The 19,716-nt window shown below is 42.4% G+C and overlaps 1 protein-coding gene across 1 annotated transcript in view; it reads left to right on the top strand.

Moving 5' to 3' along the window:
* The first annotated feature begins 2,662 nt into the window (after nucleotides 1–2,662).
* adamts15a (ADAM metallopeptidase with thrombospondin type 1 motif, 15a) overlaps nucleotides 2,663–19,716 on the top strand; it is a 29,795-nt gene continuing 12,741 nt past the window's right edge. The window contains exons 1-3 of the mRNA XM_064980746.1: nucleotides 2,663–3,897; nucleotides 10,579–10,711; nucleotides 11,243–11,410. Coding sequence (XP_064836818.1) covers nucleotides 2,950–3,897; nucleotides 10,579–10,711; nucleotides 11,243–11,410 — 1,249 coding nt within the window. The 5' untranslated portion in view covers nucleotides 2,663–2,949. The remainder of the gene's footprint in view (nucleotides 3,898–10,578; nucleotides 10,712–11,242; nucleotides 11,411–19,716) is intronic.

The raw sequence follows: 19,716 nt of genomic DNA, 5'->3' as shown, positions 1-19,716 counted from the left end.
CTATAGCCATTGACATCTATAGGAGTTGCAAAACAGTAGGCTATACTAAAAATAAAGAATTATTCTTATAGTTAGTTGAAGTCAGAACTCGAGACCTGTAGCAGACTGAATAAGCGGCGACTTATCGTGACTGGTATTTATACAGCCCTGCTCTTCTTAAACATAGGCCTAAGTGGTTTACTTTTTTATATAATTTGCTGCTGCTCTCTCCACCCCCTCGTGCTTACAGAAAAAAACATAAACTAAAATCAAATTGATCCAATGGGACCTCACTGGCACGCCCACTCTTCAATAGTTCCAACAGATATTCTAGACGGGACAGTCTAAACGGGATCCTTGGGACGTCCCTTTACCGAGTAAGGTCGAAGTAATACCAACAAACCGTTGGCTCAACTCACTCCATTACGCTTAGCTCTCTATTTCAGCGGCAAACTGCAGCATAAGTCTGAAAATATAATCAAATCTCTTCCAGAACTGCATGCGCACACTTAAGGCTCAAGTCTCATCTTCACGTTCCATCTGACAAGACTGGACCGAAGACAGTACAGTATTTAGAACCTCTGTGACTGGACTGTTTACCACCAAATATTTGATTTCAGCTCAAAGGAAGCACTTACATATATTACATAATAAAGCCGTGAGTGATACATAGAGGAAAGACTTGAGCACATTTTTCTTTCTCTGGAATTATTTTGTAGGCTGTGCTTGTGCTGCTTATTCATTCTCGGTGATTGACTGAGCTCGACACGTGTACATTATTGAGGATCAGTAGGCAGTTTATGGCTATAGCTATTGACAGTTATAGCCTGGTAGTAAAAATGTAAAATGGCTATTTGTTACACAACAATAATAATGTAATAATTGTGTTTTCGTTAGACACATTAAATTAAGTTAAAACACGCCCACACCTAACACAAATGTGGAGTTAAATAAAATTTCCAAAATTACAATGAAAAAAAAATGCAATCGCATCACATTCACTTTGGGACTTTTAAAATGCTTCGATGTCTATTACGTATTTCCCATTTTGGCCACATTACAATAGGCTACTTTACTTCGAAGTCTCTATCAGGTGTCAGCTAAATTATCATAATGACCAATGATAAAACAAAAGTATTATTAAATTACCGTCTTTTAACCACGATGTGGCAGTGTTGTTTCCCAATTCAAATGTAGGCGCTTCTGATGATGGAGTTGAAGCCCATGTATGTTACAAAAATGCATTTAAATGGAAAGAAATCAAACAAATGATGCACACAATTAAAACGTAACAGGGTAGCCTAGTGGTTAGAGCGTTGGACTAGTAACCGAAAGGTTGCAAATTCAAAACCTGAACAGGCAGTTAACCCACTGTTCCTAGGCTGTCATTGAAAATAAGAATTTGTTCTTAACTGACTTGCCTAGTAAAATAAAGGTAAAATAAAAAAAATGTATTTATTTGATTAGTCTTGTTTAGTTAGAGGGAAGCGTGTACATGATTATGCCTATTAGCCACAAGATGCCGCACTTGTATCAGCCTCCAGAATATTGTATCTGAAAAGAGGACTGTCTGGACACCGCCAGGCATCCATCTAAATTAAGTTGGAGTTCTGAACAATCTTGAAAGAGCAAAAACGTCAAGTAAAAGTACCCAACACATCAGATTGTTTCACTTTGTCAAGGTTGTGTTGTATTATTATTTTCACAGTTCCATAGTAACATTAGGCTACTGTGTTACATTGTAGGCAATAAACTCGTGTTGAACTTGAATGGACTTTTCCTGAATGATCTGATGATGATGATTAGTATGATGATTGTGACAGCATGATTACTTTATAATCAGATATAGCCTAAACCCTGTCTCACTGGCTCAATTATACTACAGCGCATAGGCATGTAGCCCACTGGTTTCAGTTAATTATAAACCCCAAGAAGACTGGGTATATTGAGCACAAGACTAAAATTATGCACACTTATCCCCGGCCACTGATGTTTGTCTCTGAGCTCGTATGCCAATAAGATGATCATATTTGTATCATCAGTGGGTGTTGAAGCATAGCCTAACTCCTAGATACATCTTACTAATTCACAAAGCCATGTTATAAAAGGACATTTTGTAGAGTATTGGCACTGGCTAGGAAACATATGCAAAATATATCACTCATTTGGTGTTGTGCTACTTTGCTTTGGATGTTGCGTTGGATACAAATGTGTATGGAGGCAGGCTGCGCGCTATGCACTGCATAGCATAGCACAGACCCAGCTCGAGGGGTAAGTGGAAGGAAACCCTGTTTTTCGTGTGCTGCGCGGAAGTTGTGATGCTAATACAGTACAGAGTTTCAAGTGGTCGCAGAGTAAACCTTGAACTGAGACGCATAAACCAATGAGCTTTCCCGAGCGCCTCCCCAAAAACTCTGTTGTCACTAGTTACCGCAGCCACAAAGTCGAAATGGTCTATATCATAAAAATTAATTAAAACAAAATGTGCTTTATAGTCTTAATTTAAGGTTATGGTTAGGCATAAGGTTTGCAGTGTGTTTAAGGTTATGGATAAATTTAACGTTAGGTTTAAAATCAGATTTTAAGAGAAATTGTAGAAATAGGCGGGGTTAAACCATAATTACGACTTTGCGGCTGTGGTAACTAGTTACGACCCCAAAAAATCTGATTACAATTTCTCAATATTTAGGCTACTCATGACGCAAAAGCATAAAGTCCACAGAAGGAAGCAATCGGCTCAGCAGACAGGTAGATGATGGGAACGGGTCAGACACTGAAGGATTTTGCACTGAGCGGACTTGTAACGGCAATGTTTTAGAATAGACTTCCATTTGCGCCTTGGATTATTCTCTGTTGTATCGATCACTCATTACGACTGCATCATAGGGAACGTTTACGGCTCGTGCAGGCTACTTCTGTTGTTCATTTCAATTCCTGATCATTGCATTAGGTTACTCAATAAAATCAATCATGGTGATGTTCATAAGGACAATATTGCTCTATTGTTTCGTGATTCTACACTCCAGATCCGTTAATTGCATGGAGAGTGAAAGTGAACTTTGCTACCCCATTAGACTGGATGACAAACAATATGAGCATAATATTTTTGACAACGGCGAGGATATTCTTACGGGGATAATTGTTCTTAAAATAAGCGCCTTCCAGCAGGAGCTTGTGCTTGATTTGCATCCAGATTCAAATTTCCTTGCCCCCACAGTCTCTGCCTCCAGTCCAGCTGCAAGCGGGGACCTGAGCAGGTGTTTTTACTCTGGTTATGTCAACTCAGACCGGCTCTCATACGCAGCGCTGAGTCTGTGCAAGGGCTTGCAAGGCGCATTCGGTTTCAAAGGCTGGGAATATTTAATCAATCCTGTCCACAATGACACCACTTCAGGAAATACCAGGAGCGCCGAGAGCGTGCATGTTATCCGGCGCCGTAGCAATGATAACTTCAACGGTAACTCGACCTCCAGGTGCGCGGTGGACACGGGTCTGAGTCCCGACGTCGCCGCGTCTTTGGAGAAATACAAGCACTTATACAAAGGGCACAATGTGACTGAAACAATGTTAAAAGGTATCCAAGGTAGATCCAAGAGATTTGCCTCCATCCCCAGATACGTGGAGACGCTGGTTGTTGCTGATGAGTCCATGGCTAGTTTCCATGGAGATGACCTTAAACATTACCTCTTGACACTCATGTCTGTGGCAGCTAGGCTCTACAAACACCCCAGTATTCTCAACTCCATCAACATTGTTGTTGTCAAGTTCATTGTGCTAACTGATGATGACAAAGGACCCAAAGTCTCAGGCAATGCAGCAATGACGCTGCGTAACTTCTGCACTTGGCAAAAAAAGATGAATAAGAATAACGACAAGCATCCAGACTATTGGGATACTGCCATACTGTTCACCAAGCAGGTAAAGTTGAGCTTTATTCTGTCAACATGGGGTGCTCTCTATCTGTCCACCTTGCGATCACCATGGGAGCATGGGATGGCAGGTAGCTTATTGCAAAGGTGTTGGGGCAGTAACCGAAAGGTTGCTAGTTTGAATTCCACAAGATGAAAAATCTTCCCTCTAACCCTAAATGTTTCAGGGTCTCTGTCAATAATGGTTGATTCCTGCCAATGACCCCACTCTCAGGGGGAGTTGCAATAAGCAAAAAGCACATTTCCATTTTACACCTCACACTTGTACATGCCGTGAAACTGGATAGATTTAAGCACCCTATATTTTACCTTGGTTTGCAAGTATGTATGCATCTGTGCAATTAGAATTACTGTGTAATCTGTATGCAGAATGAGGATGATTGTGATGCATTGGATCATTGCAATAGTTTGAAAATGGGAATATAATTGAATGCACCACATAAGCAGTCTAAACCAGTCTATAATGCTGACCAGCAGCTTCTATTAGTCATCAGTGTGTTTGTCTATGTTGACATAGATGCCATATAATAGAACTTGTCACAAGGAGGTATGGCAGCCTTGGCATAAGTCCATGTAAACCCAATGGCACACGAGACATAGTCGTAGACATAAAACTAGCTAAACCAACCCAACCCCAGGTCTCATAAAGTAGACACTGACTTGATTTATGCTTGTTCACAAATCACAATGCTTATTTATAAAAGGCTGGGTTCAGTGGGTTGTCCATGCCCTTAAACATTAATTGATTTGCACTCAAACACACTTTCCACCTCTGATGAACTCTGAGACAATCCCCACCTGTTGGGAGGGAGAGAGAGAGAGTGAAATGGAGGGCCGCGCCCACAGCACAGTGTCGACAGACCAGACTACTCATTACTCACACAGCCAAACAACAAGACTCTACATGCCACGTGGCCAACCGGCTGGTCAGCCCTAACACTGAAGTAAGGTCAGGGATTGTCATGGTCCAAGTTTACCATTACAACCAAAAACAATCACTGTCAGAGCAGAGTGGCAGTTATTTGTTTCTGTTTTGCTGACATTTTCTTTTTGATTCATTTCTAAATTTCAGACAAGGTCAGAGTTGAAGTCCCTCCTTACATTCCAACCATTATTAGAGAAGGTGTAGCTCTTTGACCCATGAAGAGACATGTGAACACTCACTTCTCAGCCAAGTTTCAGACAGCCGTGATATGACAGACAGACACAGACGTTATACAGTCCTTTGTTTTCCTTAGTAAAGAAGGTTGTCCATGGTTTACTGTCTTGAAGGTAGGCAAGCATTTAGTGGGGAGAGAGATTCAAACACCTCCAATAGTAGCAAGGAATACAGTTACCATGCAGTTAGCTACTTTAGTCTCAGAGCTTTCATGCAATAAATAGATTGGCAGAGCCAAACTTAATGTCAGTGCAGTGCTGTACTCAACCACCCTTACTTGGCAGATGTAATTTAAATAATTCCGGATCATGTCATATAGCACATTATGTCATGGCCAATCTCTTCATGACCAAGTCACTGTACTTTCCAGCAAACATACTGAACATAATAATCCAATAGAAAATGTACCAATAAACTAACAACTAGCTTAGTTATTTGACCTGTGCTCTGTGACAAGGGAGTGTCAGTCAGTCCGTCAGTACCCCGAGGGATGCAGCAATCGGAAGTGTCTTGTTTTATGTGGACCTTTCCCACCCTGCCTTGCCTCCAGCTGTAATTGTGCTGGCTTGTCCCACCCCACCTCCCCCTTCCCCCTCTGAGGATGCCTTGCCTGCTCCCCATTAAATATGCCCCTGGGGAAGATCACCATGAACATGTCAGAAATTCCCCTATCCTTCCGTCCCTCCCGCCACGTCTCTGGCCCTGGCCCACGTGCTTGCCCCCAGTCTGAAACCACAGCAGCACTAGAGGAGGGAGAGCCTCGCAGCTGCAGCCAGCCGCAAGGGACAGGATTCAGCACACCTCTCCTCTGCCTAGTGCACATTTCTCATCTGGGTTGTTGGCTCAGTTTTAGCATTTTGATTTAGATCTGTTTGTGTGTATTTCCATTCACTCCTGCGTTCCCACCATGTGTCCTCTACAGCGATTTTTTTTTTTTCCTGTCACTCGTCAGGGTTGTTCACCTACACATTATGTGAAAGTCATTCTGAAAATTGATTGATCATTTATTGTTGAGTATTGAAAATACACTGGAGATTTTAAACAACTGCACAATAACTACACTATTACACGTCTTGTTGCTTTTTAATTTACCATAGTGGTTTCCAGTTGGCTAAACCTTACCTTTAATAAAGCCCAACTTTATCGAGTCCCTCAGATTTACACCTAATAAAAGAGGCTTAGTAGCACTGGCAGTGTGGCGTGGCACAGTTGGCCATCATCAGTCACACGCTTTCCTCTCAAAACCCCAAAAGTGACAAAGAATCCTTGCAAGTCATTTTAAGCAGCACCATATGAGCCTGTCATCCTAAAACCACTAAATATAAACAGTCTCACGCCAGGCTATAACCAAGTAATTACACATTGAATAACATAACAGAGACTGACTGTTGTGTGTGTCAGAACATTCGCTGTGGTAAAGAGTGGCAAAGAGTGGCAAAGAATGGCAATATGGATCAGCATCACTATTAGAAAATTGAATGTGTCAGAATCATATCTCTCCAGGCAACACTTTTGTTGGCTTAGTTGGCAGCTGTATTGGCTGAATGTAGGCTTAAAAAGTAATGTCAATGATAATAGGCCTACTAGAAGAGGAGTAGATTGATAAAACTTAATTCAACAAGTTGGATGAATATTTTATCTCTAGAATTACACTCTGCAGTCATTGCCTTTACAGTAATCTTGGTAACCATACAGACCATTGGCAACAGGATTTGTTATGACCACTGAGATACTATGCAGTTCTGTGAGGGTAAAACCTTCCAAAGCATGGGCTTGGGCTCATCATTTAAAAGATACTGCCATGGGGACTTGTAAAGGAAGTGGGAGAAAGAAAGACTTGAAACAATCAGTTTCAGTTTAAATTTAGCTCCCTCAGGCATTCAGATTATTCCTCAATGACAAATGAGTCTTACTGTTCCTGAACATTGGAGTGGACGTGAAAGACTAACATATCTCACCTTCAGCTGTGAAGCTGACATTATGAGACCCAATACTCCCAATGGGCCCTTACAACTACCACACTTCAGACCCTTGTGTGAGCTAATTTCTTTACTGTCTTTCATTGGCAGTAATCCTAACTTCCTCCTCTCACCCCAATCCCATTCTCTCCAGCTCTCCTTTCCATTTCCGCTAGTTTCTGTCTATAATAATAACAAGTCTGATTAAACATGTTAAAGCTGAGTTGTGGTGGACACTGGTATGTAGTCTGTGACTCAGAGAGAGAGAGAGAGAAAGAGAGGATGGGGAGAGTGGGAGAACTAGAGAGAAAAAGCGAGGGAGAAAGTGTGAGAGAGAGAGAGAGAGGGGAGAGAGTGCGAGAACTGGAGAGTGGGAGAAAGTAGACAAATTGAGAGTGAGTTGGAGTGAGATAGAGGCAGAGGAAGAGAGAGAAATGGAAAGAGAAGGAGGGGGAATGCACACATGGAACAGTTTGGATGTTATAAAAGCCTAATGAAAGTCTGCTGTTTGTACCACCGGGTGCCAATTGGGTCAGTGTTGCTTGAGGAGAGGAGTCGTCTTTGACACAGTGAAAATGAATAGGTTTTGACAGACATGGGCTGGTGGTGATGCTGATGATGCACTCAGCCGACCTTGGTCCATAGCAGGAGACAGTCATGGGACACTTTCCATGCTTGTGGCATAGGCATTCTCATTCTAAATACCCAGAGGGCATGACATCAAAATGATGTAATTTCAATCAGTTTCTAACGCCATTTCAACCATTTCCCCCCAGCTGGTTAGGCACATTAGATTTAGACGCCTGTGAAAGGGTCTTGAAATGGTTTGCAATCAACAGCACATTGGCTTGAGTAAGGCACAGATTGCGCCTGATGTGATGTTTACTTATGCTGAGTTTAATGTACTATACTTATGTGTTTTATATAGACCACTCAGCTCTCACAGGGAGCCTCAGTTCTCCCCATGGCTCCTTCCTTACTGCTCTGCAGCTTGCTGAGATCGCACAGTAACGTCCACAGAATGTGCAGTGTATGTGAAAACCCCTTTTCCAAAAGATTAGTAATGGATTCTGACCATAAACCTGCCAGATTCATATTTCCCCAGAGAGGGCTGGATGGGAGAGTAACTCTACACTAAGTTTGCTATTAACTTCCATGATAGACAGATACACACCAGGGTAACAAGGGGGGAAGGACACACCTAGCTAAGTATTTCCAGATCTTATAAAACCCTTCCCAGTGATACTGGTGTATCAGACCAAGGTTTCCAGTTGTCGTTGCAAGCTGCTGCAGTTGTTGTTGTGTAACTTGTTTAGTGCCTAGCCTAATTCTTTCTCGCTGTTGCTCTTTTTGCAACAACAGATTTTTACCTTGTCAGCTCGGGGATTCAATCCAGCAACCTTTCGGTTACTGGCCCCACACTCTAACCACTAGGCCATCCCAAATCCTACTCTGTTCTATGCTTGGTTCAGTGAAAAGAGGAAGTAACATGCAGAAACAAGGTCACCAAAAGTAGTGGGTCTTTTAATAATGATTAGTCAGGATTGGAACGATATTATTGGTCATTGTCATTAAACAGCTGGGTGAGTGAGTCCACACCGTGGAAAGATGGATAGGATGGAGAGTCAGGATTGGCAGTTGTGTTTGTGTGCGTGCGTGCGTGTCTGTGTGTGTGTTAAACAGCTGGGTGAGTGAGTCCACACCATGGAAAGATATGGCAGATGGCGGATGGGAAAAGTAGGTCATTGGCAGATGAAAACACAGCAGCTCATTGCAGTTTAGTATACTTTCTCATAGGCCTAGAACAATCAAAAAATGTGATTGTCCTGTGTTTTGTATATATTTCCACACTATGAGGTTGGAATAATAATATGAAATTGTGAATATGACAATAATGGGCTTTTAGTGTAAGAGCTGTTTGAAAAGACCGTTCTCAGTTTTTCCCTCCCCACTCAAACCACTCCCAGACAGTCGTAGAAAATGATTGCATGAGAAATTACGATTTTTGACCATTTTAATTGAAATGAATCCCAGGTACTTTATTATTTGATATTGAGTTAAAACACACACACACACACACACACACACACACACACACACACACACACACACACACACACACACACACACACACACACACACACACACACACACACACACACACACACACACACACACACACACACACACACACACATCTGGATTGGATTTTCATTGTCAAGCAATTGTGGTAGATACTTCAAATAATTTGTTACAGTACTTTAAGGCTTCAGTTTGGATATACTTTTAAACACCAGATCAAAGCTGAGAGGAGCTTGGGGATTGATGGTTTTTACTGTGTGTTTGTCGAAGATTCTACTCTAGTGTGCACAGCCTGGCATCAGAGCAATATGAAACATACTTAATGTATTTCTGAGCATCTCCAAGATGTATGATACCTACTAATTATCTAGTTACTTTAGACTGAAACAAAAGTAGGGAGATTGGTTGGACGTAGTCCGCGACCACCTAGCAATTTAAAGGTTGTGTGTTTGAGTCACATCGGGAACAACTGTATTATTTTAGCTAACTCTTCCCCTAACCTTTATTCTAAACTTTAAACCAATTTACCTAAACTACTACTTAAATTCACCTTACAGTTTTCTTTTAGTTCCCCTAACCTTTCACGTAATTTATCCTAACCTTTGTTGTTAGTTCCCCAAACCAACAACGTAAATTTTCCCCGTATTTCTACTTTGTTGTTACATGCAACACTCAACCTGGTCTCAGAGAAAGACGTATAATACCATATGTCCTCCCAGATGTGTGATAACTTCCGTCATCCAATTCGTATGCTACTTACTGTACGACCAGGTAAAATGTATGATACTATACATCCTCTAATTTGTATGATATTGTACGACCGCTATTCCATTCATAATGTAACCCGACATAACGTAACATACTGTATCATACTAAATTTAGTTTCACAGATTTATTTACAGAATAATACAAACTGGGCAGAAAGTGTTGTTTAGGTACTGCCTGGTTGTCAGTGAGGCCTGTGAGGCCTGTGATAATGAGGTCCCAATGGGTCCTTACTCACTAACATACATTGTGTTTAAAACAGTGTGGTGCAGAAATGTAGGTAAATTGGAAACTTTGCTACAGAACAATTGGAGGCATTTTCATTAACTCAAGTAAAGGTAGATTGAATGTGTAGTGGGGGTTTCCAGAAAGCAATGCCTATTGGGAGAACGTATGGCAAGCCAAAGCAGACATATTAGAATGGTTTGTCACAGCATTAACATCTGCTAACCATGTGTATGTGACAAATACAATTTGATTTGATGACACACAGTATAATAACTATATATAGTACATACTACTGTGTGGTCTACCTCTTTCAAGGTATTAAAAGCACGACAAGTAAGAGGGTCAAATTAGCTTGACAGCAAGTGAATATCCTAGTTAAATCTCAGAACAGCAATACAAATGTTATTGACATGTGTAATGGGAGAGATGAGTGTGTTTGTCTGACCAGTGTGTGGTGTGTGTGTTATCTCCTGTCCAGGACCTTTGTGGAGCCTCCACCTGTGACACCCTGGGCATGGCTGACGTGGGCACCATGTGTGACCCCAAGAGAAGCTGCTCTGTGATAGAAGACGACGGTCTGCCCTCCGCCTTCACCACTGCTCACGAACTTGGTGAGTGCTCTGCCACATCATCTTAGTCCGTCCTCCAGGGTTGGAATTGAACGTTCAGTTTACTTCCTGAATTGACTCAATGGGGTGAACCCATTCACCCAAACCTGCTGTCCTCTCCAAACCCCCCTGGCACAGTCATTGAGAACCCAAAGTTGCTGTTTTGTCAGTGTGACAAGAATAGTTACTAAAAATGACCCCGATTTCCACTTTTTTAGTTTGAACAGCATTAGAGCTGATATAAAGGAAGACCGATATCTATGTAGATTCTCATTGTATTTTTATGTGAATGTAAAGCTGTAAAACCATCAAACAAAGACGAAACTGTTGACGGTATCACCTCCTTTCACAATACCTGAGCAACCATAAAATCATTTTTGTAAATGTCCAGTGTTTATTGACTGACAAAAATAACAAGCCAGTTGACGGCAAGGTATATGACCTATGCTGCCCAAGTAAATCCAGTAAGTAATTTATTGAATAACAAAGATGAATGAGACAGTAATGTCTCCCTTCTTCCTCTTCCTGCTCTAGGCCACGTGTTCAACATGCCACATGACAATGTGAAGGCGTGTGAGGAGACGTTTGGGAAGCTGAAGGACAACCACATGATGTCCCCTACCCTGATCCAGATCAACAGGACCAGCCCCTGGTCCCACTGCAGCGCAGCCATCATCACTGACTTCCTAGACAGCGGACATGGTGAGTCAGCAGAACCTCTGACCTCTAACCCCTGACGCACACACATAGGCATGTACGCACAGCACATACCTGACCCTTACTAAGGTGTGGTAGTGGTAAAGAGATATTTGGGTAACCCTTGAGTGCTGCCGGTAAAAAACTGGGCAAACCCTTAACCCATGTATCTTGTGTAATATGTGGGAAAACCCTACAAGGTTGGTACACTGCCTGGACAGTGGAAATGGTGAGTCATCGTGACTCTTACCTTCTGACCCCTAACCCCTGACCCTTGTTGTGTAGAACGAGAGGAAGGAATGTAGGGAAAGTGTTTGATAAAGAGGTATGAGTGAGACTCAGCTGAACTCAGTCTCACTGTGTTGCTCCAGGCACCCCTTATAACACACTCATTGGTTGACAACATACAGTACAAACATCTTGTGTTGTGTTGGCACCAGGACTGCTGATGGCTGATCACATTGAGAGAACACATGCCCATCCTAACGTGCTGCTGAGCAATCACAGAGCCTGTTCTGTTCCTGTTGTGTCCCTGTCACAAACAGAGTCACACAGTCTAGCCTGTTATCTGTTGCTACAGGGTCAGTAACTAGGGGGCTATGAAGCCTGCGGTTGGCAAGGAGCAGGCTGACTTACTTCGCAAAGCAGACATTTGTCTCTTTATTTTTCTCAATTCCGTCTGATAAGATCAAATAGATAAAGATGGTAGTTATTGTCCCTGAAAGGGAAATGTGTTTTAGACATGTATACTGCTTAACATAATGATTATAAGTCTTCAAATAGTCCAAGAATATAATAACCTCTCAGCCATGAATATGACCTGATGGGGTAACAACAGCTATGTGATCTCTGTCTTAAAGACGAATCACGTATCAGATAACTCTAAATGGGACATGTGCACAGACCAGACAGCCTACACTCACTGTAATGTTGGAGGCCCTCACAAAATGTTACATTACAGACAATGAGAGAGAGAACTCTCTCTGCAGACATCCTAATCCTACTCTCTTGAATATGGAGCTTGTGCCAAGCAGGGCAAACCACAAGGTCTGGACCCAGATCAGTGACAAACTGTTATTTCAAGGCCTGCTATCCTGACCATCTGTCCCAAATTAGAGGGGCTGTTATACGAAGAACCACCGCAGTGGTTTGGGCAGCTAGGTGTAGTCCTCAATACTTCCCACATAGGTTAAAATAGAATAGAAGAAAAATGCTCTGTTCGTTCCATTCTGTTTTCATGGCCGTTACATGACATTTTTCCTCAGGGCAGAGAAAAGTAGACAACGACAATGGCTGGTTCAAAGTAGCACAAGCACGCACGCAAGTTAGGAGTGCCTTGGGATATTAGGAGTGGGTGTCTCTTTGTTAAAAACAGCTGGTGCGTGTTCTCTAATGTTAAGGAAGTCTCAAGTTTTTGCTCGCCTGAGTTAGAATACCTTATGGTAAGCTGCAGACCATACTATTTACCAAGAGAGTTTTCATCTATATTTTTAGTAGCCGTCTATTTACCACCGCAAACCGATGCTAGCACCAAGACTGCACTCAACAACCTGTATAGAGCCATATTCAAACAAGAAAATGTACACCCAGAAGTGGCGATTTCCGTGGCCGGTGATTTTAATGCAAGGAAACTGAAATACGTTTACCTAATTTTTACCAGCATGTCACCTTTGCAACTAGAGGCCACAAAATTCTAGATCATCTTTACCCGACACACAGAAACATATACAAGGCTCTCCCTCGCCCTCCCTGATTCCTACTTACATTTACATTTACATTTAAGTCATTTAGCAGACGCTCTTATCCAGAGCGACTTACAAATTGGACTTACAAGCAAAAAACTCAAAACAGGAAGAACCAATACGGAAGTGGTCCGATGAAGCAGATGAAACACAGCAGGACTGTTTCGCTAGCACAGACTGAAATATATTCCGGTATTCATCCAATGACATTGAGGAGTGTACCACATCAGTCACCGGCTTCATTAATAAGTGCATCAATGAAGTCGTCCCCACCGTACGTACATATCCCAACCAGAAACCATGGATTACAGGCATGCCATGGATTCTTGTGTGACCTCACTGAGCTAAAGGCTAGAGCTGCCGCTTTCAAGGAGTGGGACATTATCCGGACGCTCATAAGAAATCCCTCTTCAACCTTTGACGAGCCATCAAACAGGAAAAGCATCAATACAAGACTAAGATCAAATCCTACTACGCCGGCTCTGACGCACGTCGGATTTGACAGTGCTTGCAAACTATCACGGATTACAAAGGGAAAACCAGCCGCGAACTACCCCGTGACACGATCCTACCAGATGAGCTACACGCCTTCTATGCTCGCTTCAAGGCAAGCAACACTGAACCATGCATGAGAGCACCAGCTGTTCCTGTGTGATATCACTCTCCGTAGCCAATATGACTAATTCCTTTAAACAGATTAATATTCACAAGGCCAGATTACCAGGATGTGTACTCAGAGCATGGGCTGACTAGCTGGCAAGTGTCTTCACTGACATTTTCAACCTCTCCCTGACAAAGTCTATAATACCTACATGTTTCATGCAGACCACCATATTCCCTGTGCCCAAGAACGCCAAGGTAACCTGTCTAATTGACTATCGCCCCGTAGCACTCGCATCTGTAGCCATGAAATGCATGGCTCACATCAACACCATCATCTGAGACACCCTGGACCCAATTTGCATACCGCCCCAACAGATTCACAGATGATTCAATCTCTATTGCACTCCACACTGCCTTCTCCCACCTGGACAAGAGGAACACCTATGTGCGAATGTTGTTCATCGACTAAAACACCATGGTGCCCTTCAAGCTCATCACTAAGCTCAGGACCCTGGGACTGAACACCTCCCTCTGCAACTTGATCCTGGACTTCCTGACAGGCCGCCCGCAGGTGATGAGTGTAGGCAACAGCACAACAGCACAACCGCCACACTGACCCTCAACACATGGGCTCCTCAGGGGTGCGTGTTTAGTCACCTCCTGTACTCCATGTTGACCCATGACTGCGTGGCCATGCATGACTTCAACACCATCATTAAGTTTACTGATGATGACTACACAACGGTGATAGCTCTGATCACCAAAGATGAAGAGACAATAAGGAGGAGGTCAGTGACCTGGAAGTGTGGTATCAGGAGAACCTTACCTCTCCTTGCCTAGTTAAAGGTAAAAAAAAAATGTCAGCAAGACAAGAGCGCTGATCGTGGACTACAGGAAACGGAGGGCTGATCATGCCCCCATCCACATCGCCTGGGCTGTAGTGGAGCAGGTTAAGACCTTCAAGGACCTCTATACCAGGCAGTGGAGAATTTTTATTTTTTTATTTTTTTATTTCACCTTTATTTAACCAGGTAGGCTAGTTGAGAACAAGTTCTCATTTACAACTGCGACCTGGCCAAGATAAAGCATAGCAGTGTGAACAGACAACACAGAGTTACACATGGAGTAAACAATTAACAAGTCAATAACACAGTAGAAAAAAAGGGGAGTCTATATACAATGTGTGCAAAAGGCATGAGGAGGTAGGCGAATAATTACAATATTGCAGATTAACACTGGATTGATAAATGATCATGTACAGGTAGAGATATTGGTGTGCAAAAGAGCAGAAAAGTAAATAAATAAAAACTGTGGGGATGAGGTAGGTGAAAATGGGTGGGCTATTTACCAATAGATTATGTACAGCTGCAGCGATCGGTTAGCTGCTCAGATAGCTGATGTTTGAAGTTGGTGAGGGAGATAAAGGTCTCCAACTTCAGAGATTTTTGCAATTCGTTCCAGTCACAGGCAGCAGAGTACTGGTACGAAAGGCGGCTGAATGAGGTGTTGGCTTTAGGGATGATCAGTGAGATACACCTGCTTGAGCGCGTGCTACGGATGGGTGTTGCCATCGTGACCAGTGAACTGAGATAAGGCGGAGCTTTACCTAGCATGGCCTTGTAGACGACCTGGAGCCAGTGGGTCTTGCGACGAATATGTAGCGAGGGCCAGCCGACTAGAGCATACAAGTCGCAGTGGTGGGTAGTATAAGGTGCTTTAGTGACAAAATGGATGGCACTGTGATAAACTGCATCCAGTTTGCTGAGAAGAGTGTTTGGAAGCAATTTTGTAGATGACATCGCCGAAGTCGAGGATCGGTAGGATAGTCAGTTTTACTAGGGTAAGCTTGGCAGCGTGAGTGAAGGAGGCTTTGTTACGGAATAGAAAGCCGACTCTTGATTTGATTTTCGATTGGAGATGTTTGATATGGGTCTGGAAGGAGAGTTTGCAGTCTAGCCAGACACCTAGGTACTTATAGGTGTCCACATATTCAAGGTCGGAACCATCCAGTGTGGTGATGCTAGTCGGGCAAGCGGGTGCAGGCAGCGATCGGTTGAAAAGCATGCATTTGGTTTTACTAGCGTTTAAGAGCAGTTGGAGGCCACGGAAGGAGTGTTGTATGGCATTGAAGCTCGTTTGGAGGTTAGATAGCACAGTGTCCAATGACGGGCCGAAAGTATATAGAATGGTGTCGTCTGCGTAGAGGTGGATCAGGGAATCGCCCGCAGCAAGAGCAACATCACAGAGAAAATAGTCGGCCCGAGAATTGAACCCTGTGGCACCCCCATAGAGACTGCCAGAGGACCGGACAGCATGCCCTCCGATTTGACACACTGAACTCTGTCTGCAAAGTAATTGGTGAACCAGGCAAGGCAGTCATCCGAAAAACCGAGGCTACTGAGTCTGCCGATAAGAATATGGTGATTGACAGAGTCGAAAGCCTTGGCAAGGTCGATGAAGACGGCTGCACAGTACTGTCTTTTATCGATGGCGGTTATGATGTCGTTTAGTACCTTGAGTGTGGCTGAGGTGCACCCGTGACCGGCTCGGAAACCAGATTGCATAGCAGAGAAGGTACGGTGGGATTCGAGATGGTCAGTGACCTGTTTGTTGACTTGGCTTTCGAAAACCTTAGATAGGCAAGGCAGAATGGATATAGGTCTGTAACAGTTTGGGTCCAAGGTGTCTCCCCCTTTGAAGAGGGGGATGACTGCGGCAGCTTTCCAATCCTTGGGGATCTCAGACGATATGAAAGAGAGGTTGAACAGGCTGGTAATAGGGGTTGCGACAATGGCGGCGGATAGTTTCAGAAATAGAGGGTCCAGAAAGGGTCCAGAAAGGTCCTAAAAGTTGTCAAAGACCCCAGCAGACACTGGGACACATGTTGGACAATAGAACCCAAATTCATACAATCAGTAGGTCTAGGCAGTGTTGTAATTACTGGAGACTGTGACCGTTCTTGAGACCACATTTTTAGTGTCTCGGTCTTGTCCTGTCAGAGACATTTGTACTCAGTCAGCCGAGACCAGCGGAGCAAAAAACACATAATTATCAGCCTCCATTTAATAAGCGCATACAACCACTTTGCCAGGCCAAATATACACACTCCTTTCTTGAAACATTAATTCCTGCAGTCTTTATATCTATTATAGACATGTTTGCGCAGTGGACCTAGGCCTTAATTGCGTGACAGGTTGGTGATGCTGAAAAGACAGAAATGGTAATACCAGCGCACTCATGTATGTAGGAGAGTGCACTTTTTGTAAAACAGATGATCCCCAGGTGAAGAAGAAAAAAATGTATGGATAGCGGGGGCTATTTAAGCCAGTGGTGTAGTGGGGGATATTTAAGGGTGGGGGGTGGACTCAAAAGCCCTTAGCCGTGGTATATTGGCTATATATCACAAACCCCCGAGGTGCCTTATTGCTTTTATAAACGGGTTACCAATGTAATTAAATAACGTGCCATAGAATGCTGCAGCAAGGTGTGCTGCAGTATGACACAACTTTTAATGGAGGAACCACTGTGCGTGCCAATTTTATTCCACAAAATTATGCAAATTAACCCATAGACCGATAAGCATGACCGGTCAAATGTATTGACTGGTTTTTCCATCCATCAATGAATAGGCTAAAAATGATTATTTTGCAATGTGATTTTTTCTTCTTCTCCCGGACAATTGACCAGTGCTAATTTTATTTATCACCTTTTCTATTGTTTTTATCGTCCAAAAGCCGGCTATTACCTAACAGAAACGCTGGACAAGTGACGATTTTCATTGATCGGACATTTGACAAATGTATTGGTCATCTATGTGCCAATGTGCCATTAGGGCGTCCACACACGCAGCCAGTGGCATCAAAAGCCTAGGGCTATTGGCCTGGTACGCCCTGGCCATATAGACTTTTTATTCTCTATTTTGGTTAGGCCAGGGTGTGACTAGGGTGGGCATTCTAGGCGTGGCAGGGTAGCCTAGTGGTTTGAGTATTGGACTAGTATCAGAAAGGTTGCAAGTTCAAATCCCCAAGCTGACAAGGTACAAATCTGTTGTTCTGCCCCTGAACAAGGCAGTTAACCCACTGTTACTAGGCCATCATTGAAAATAAGAATTTGTTCTTAACTGACTTGCCTAGTTAAATAAAGGTAAAATAAAAATTCTATGTCCTTTTTTCTATGTTTTGTATTTCTATGTATTGGCCTGGTATGGTTCTCAATCAGGGACAGCTGTCTATCGTTGTCTCTGATTGAGAACCATACTTAGGTACCCTTATCCCCCATCTGTTTTGTGGGAAGTTAACTTTGACTTTGTTCAGGGCACGTAGCCCAAAGCTTCACGGTTTGGTTTTGTTCTTTGTTTTGTCGGCGTCATTTTTAATAAAGAGAAAATATACGCTTACCATGCTGCACCTTGGTCCAGTCCTTCAGCCAGCCATGAACACCAAATGATTTACATGTCCTTAAAAACAGCCTACAACAAATTACAAAAACACTATTCTATATGTTTTGATTTTCGATGTGTAGCATATGCAAAACTATTGCATATGGTTTTATTGAGTTTTACTTTCCTAAAATAATTATTGTCCACCTAACGGTTCAGCTGTTAGATTTGAGCACAAAATGCATCAGAGAATTGCATGCATATAGGCCTATAGACTTATGCATCCACTCTATAATATTAATATTTTAAAATAAAATGTAAAAGGAAGAGATGCTTAGGCCTAGCCCCAGAGAGAGAGATACAGATATGCCAGTGGCATGCTATGACACCGACATGCATTTATTTATCCTTGTCAGATAGGCTACTGCGTCTGCTATACAGATATAGACATAGGAGGCTAATTCGTAAATGTTTTATCCTAAAAAAATTTAATAAAGATAAGCATTGTATGTTAGATTATAGGAGAATCTTTGGTAGGCCTAAAATGTTCTTCCTCAAGTTCTACTGTCATAGACAGTTAGAGTGCCAGTGCACACTGCCTTCTTATCACACCACACCAAACTGTCAAAACCATTTCTAAACATAAGGTAATGTAATATCATAAGTCAAGTTATTGCTAAAGGGAAAATATCACAGCAAACACAACATTGCATTTGGAACTTCATTTGGCCAAAGAAAATGGCTGAAGAGAATGAAATAAAACACTTCCAAACTGGTTCAAACCTTCACCAAAGTTCTGAACAGGCTGTATTGCAGGAATTATCAAGAAAGGCTAGCGACTACTTTATAACCTTTGTTTAACACTTTTTTGGTTACTACATGATTCCATATGTGTTATTTCATTGTTTTGATGTCTTCACTATTATTCTACAATGTAGAAAATAGTGAAATAAAGAAAAAGCGTTGAATGAGTAGGTGTGTCCAAACTTTTGAATGATAATGTATATATATATATATATATATATATATATATATATATATATATATATATATATATACAGTGCCTTGCGAAAGTATTCGGCCCCCTTGAACTTTGTGACCTTTTGCCACATTTCAGGCTTCAAACATAAAGATAGAAAACTGTATTTTTTGTGAAGAATCAACATCAAGTGGGACACAATCATGAAGTGGAACGACATTTATTGGATATTTCAAACTTTTTTAACAATTCAAAAACTGAAAAATTGGGCGTGCAAAATTATTCAGCCCCCTTAAGTTAATACTTTGTAGCGCCACCTTTTGCTGCGATTACAGCTGTAAGTCGCTTGGGGTATGTCTTTATCAGTTTTGCACATCGAGAGACTGAATTTTTTTCCCATTCCTCCTTGCAAAACAGCTCGAGCTCAGTGAGGTTGGATGGAGAGCATTTGTGAACAGCAGTTTCCAGTTCTTTCCACAGATTCTCGATTGGATTCAGGTCTGGACTTTGACTTGGCCATTCTAACACCTGGATATGTTTATTTTTTAACCATTCCATTGTAGATTTTGCTTTATGTTTTGGATCATTGTCTTGTTGGAAGACAAATCTC

Source organism: Oncorhynchus masou, chromosome 12 (assembly GCF_036934945.1).
Source record: "Oncorhynchus masou masou isolate Uvic2021 chromosome 12, UVic_Omas_1.1, whole genome shotgun sequence".
In the NCBI taxonomy this organism is placed as follows: domain Eukaryota; kingdom Metazoa; phylum Chordata; class Actinopteri; order Salmoniformes; family Salmonidae; genus Oncorhynchus; species Oncorhynchus masou.
The sequence above is the reverse complement of the archived record's forward strand: the minus strand, read 5'-3'. Positions and strand labels throughout refer to the sequence as shown.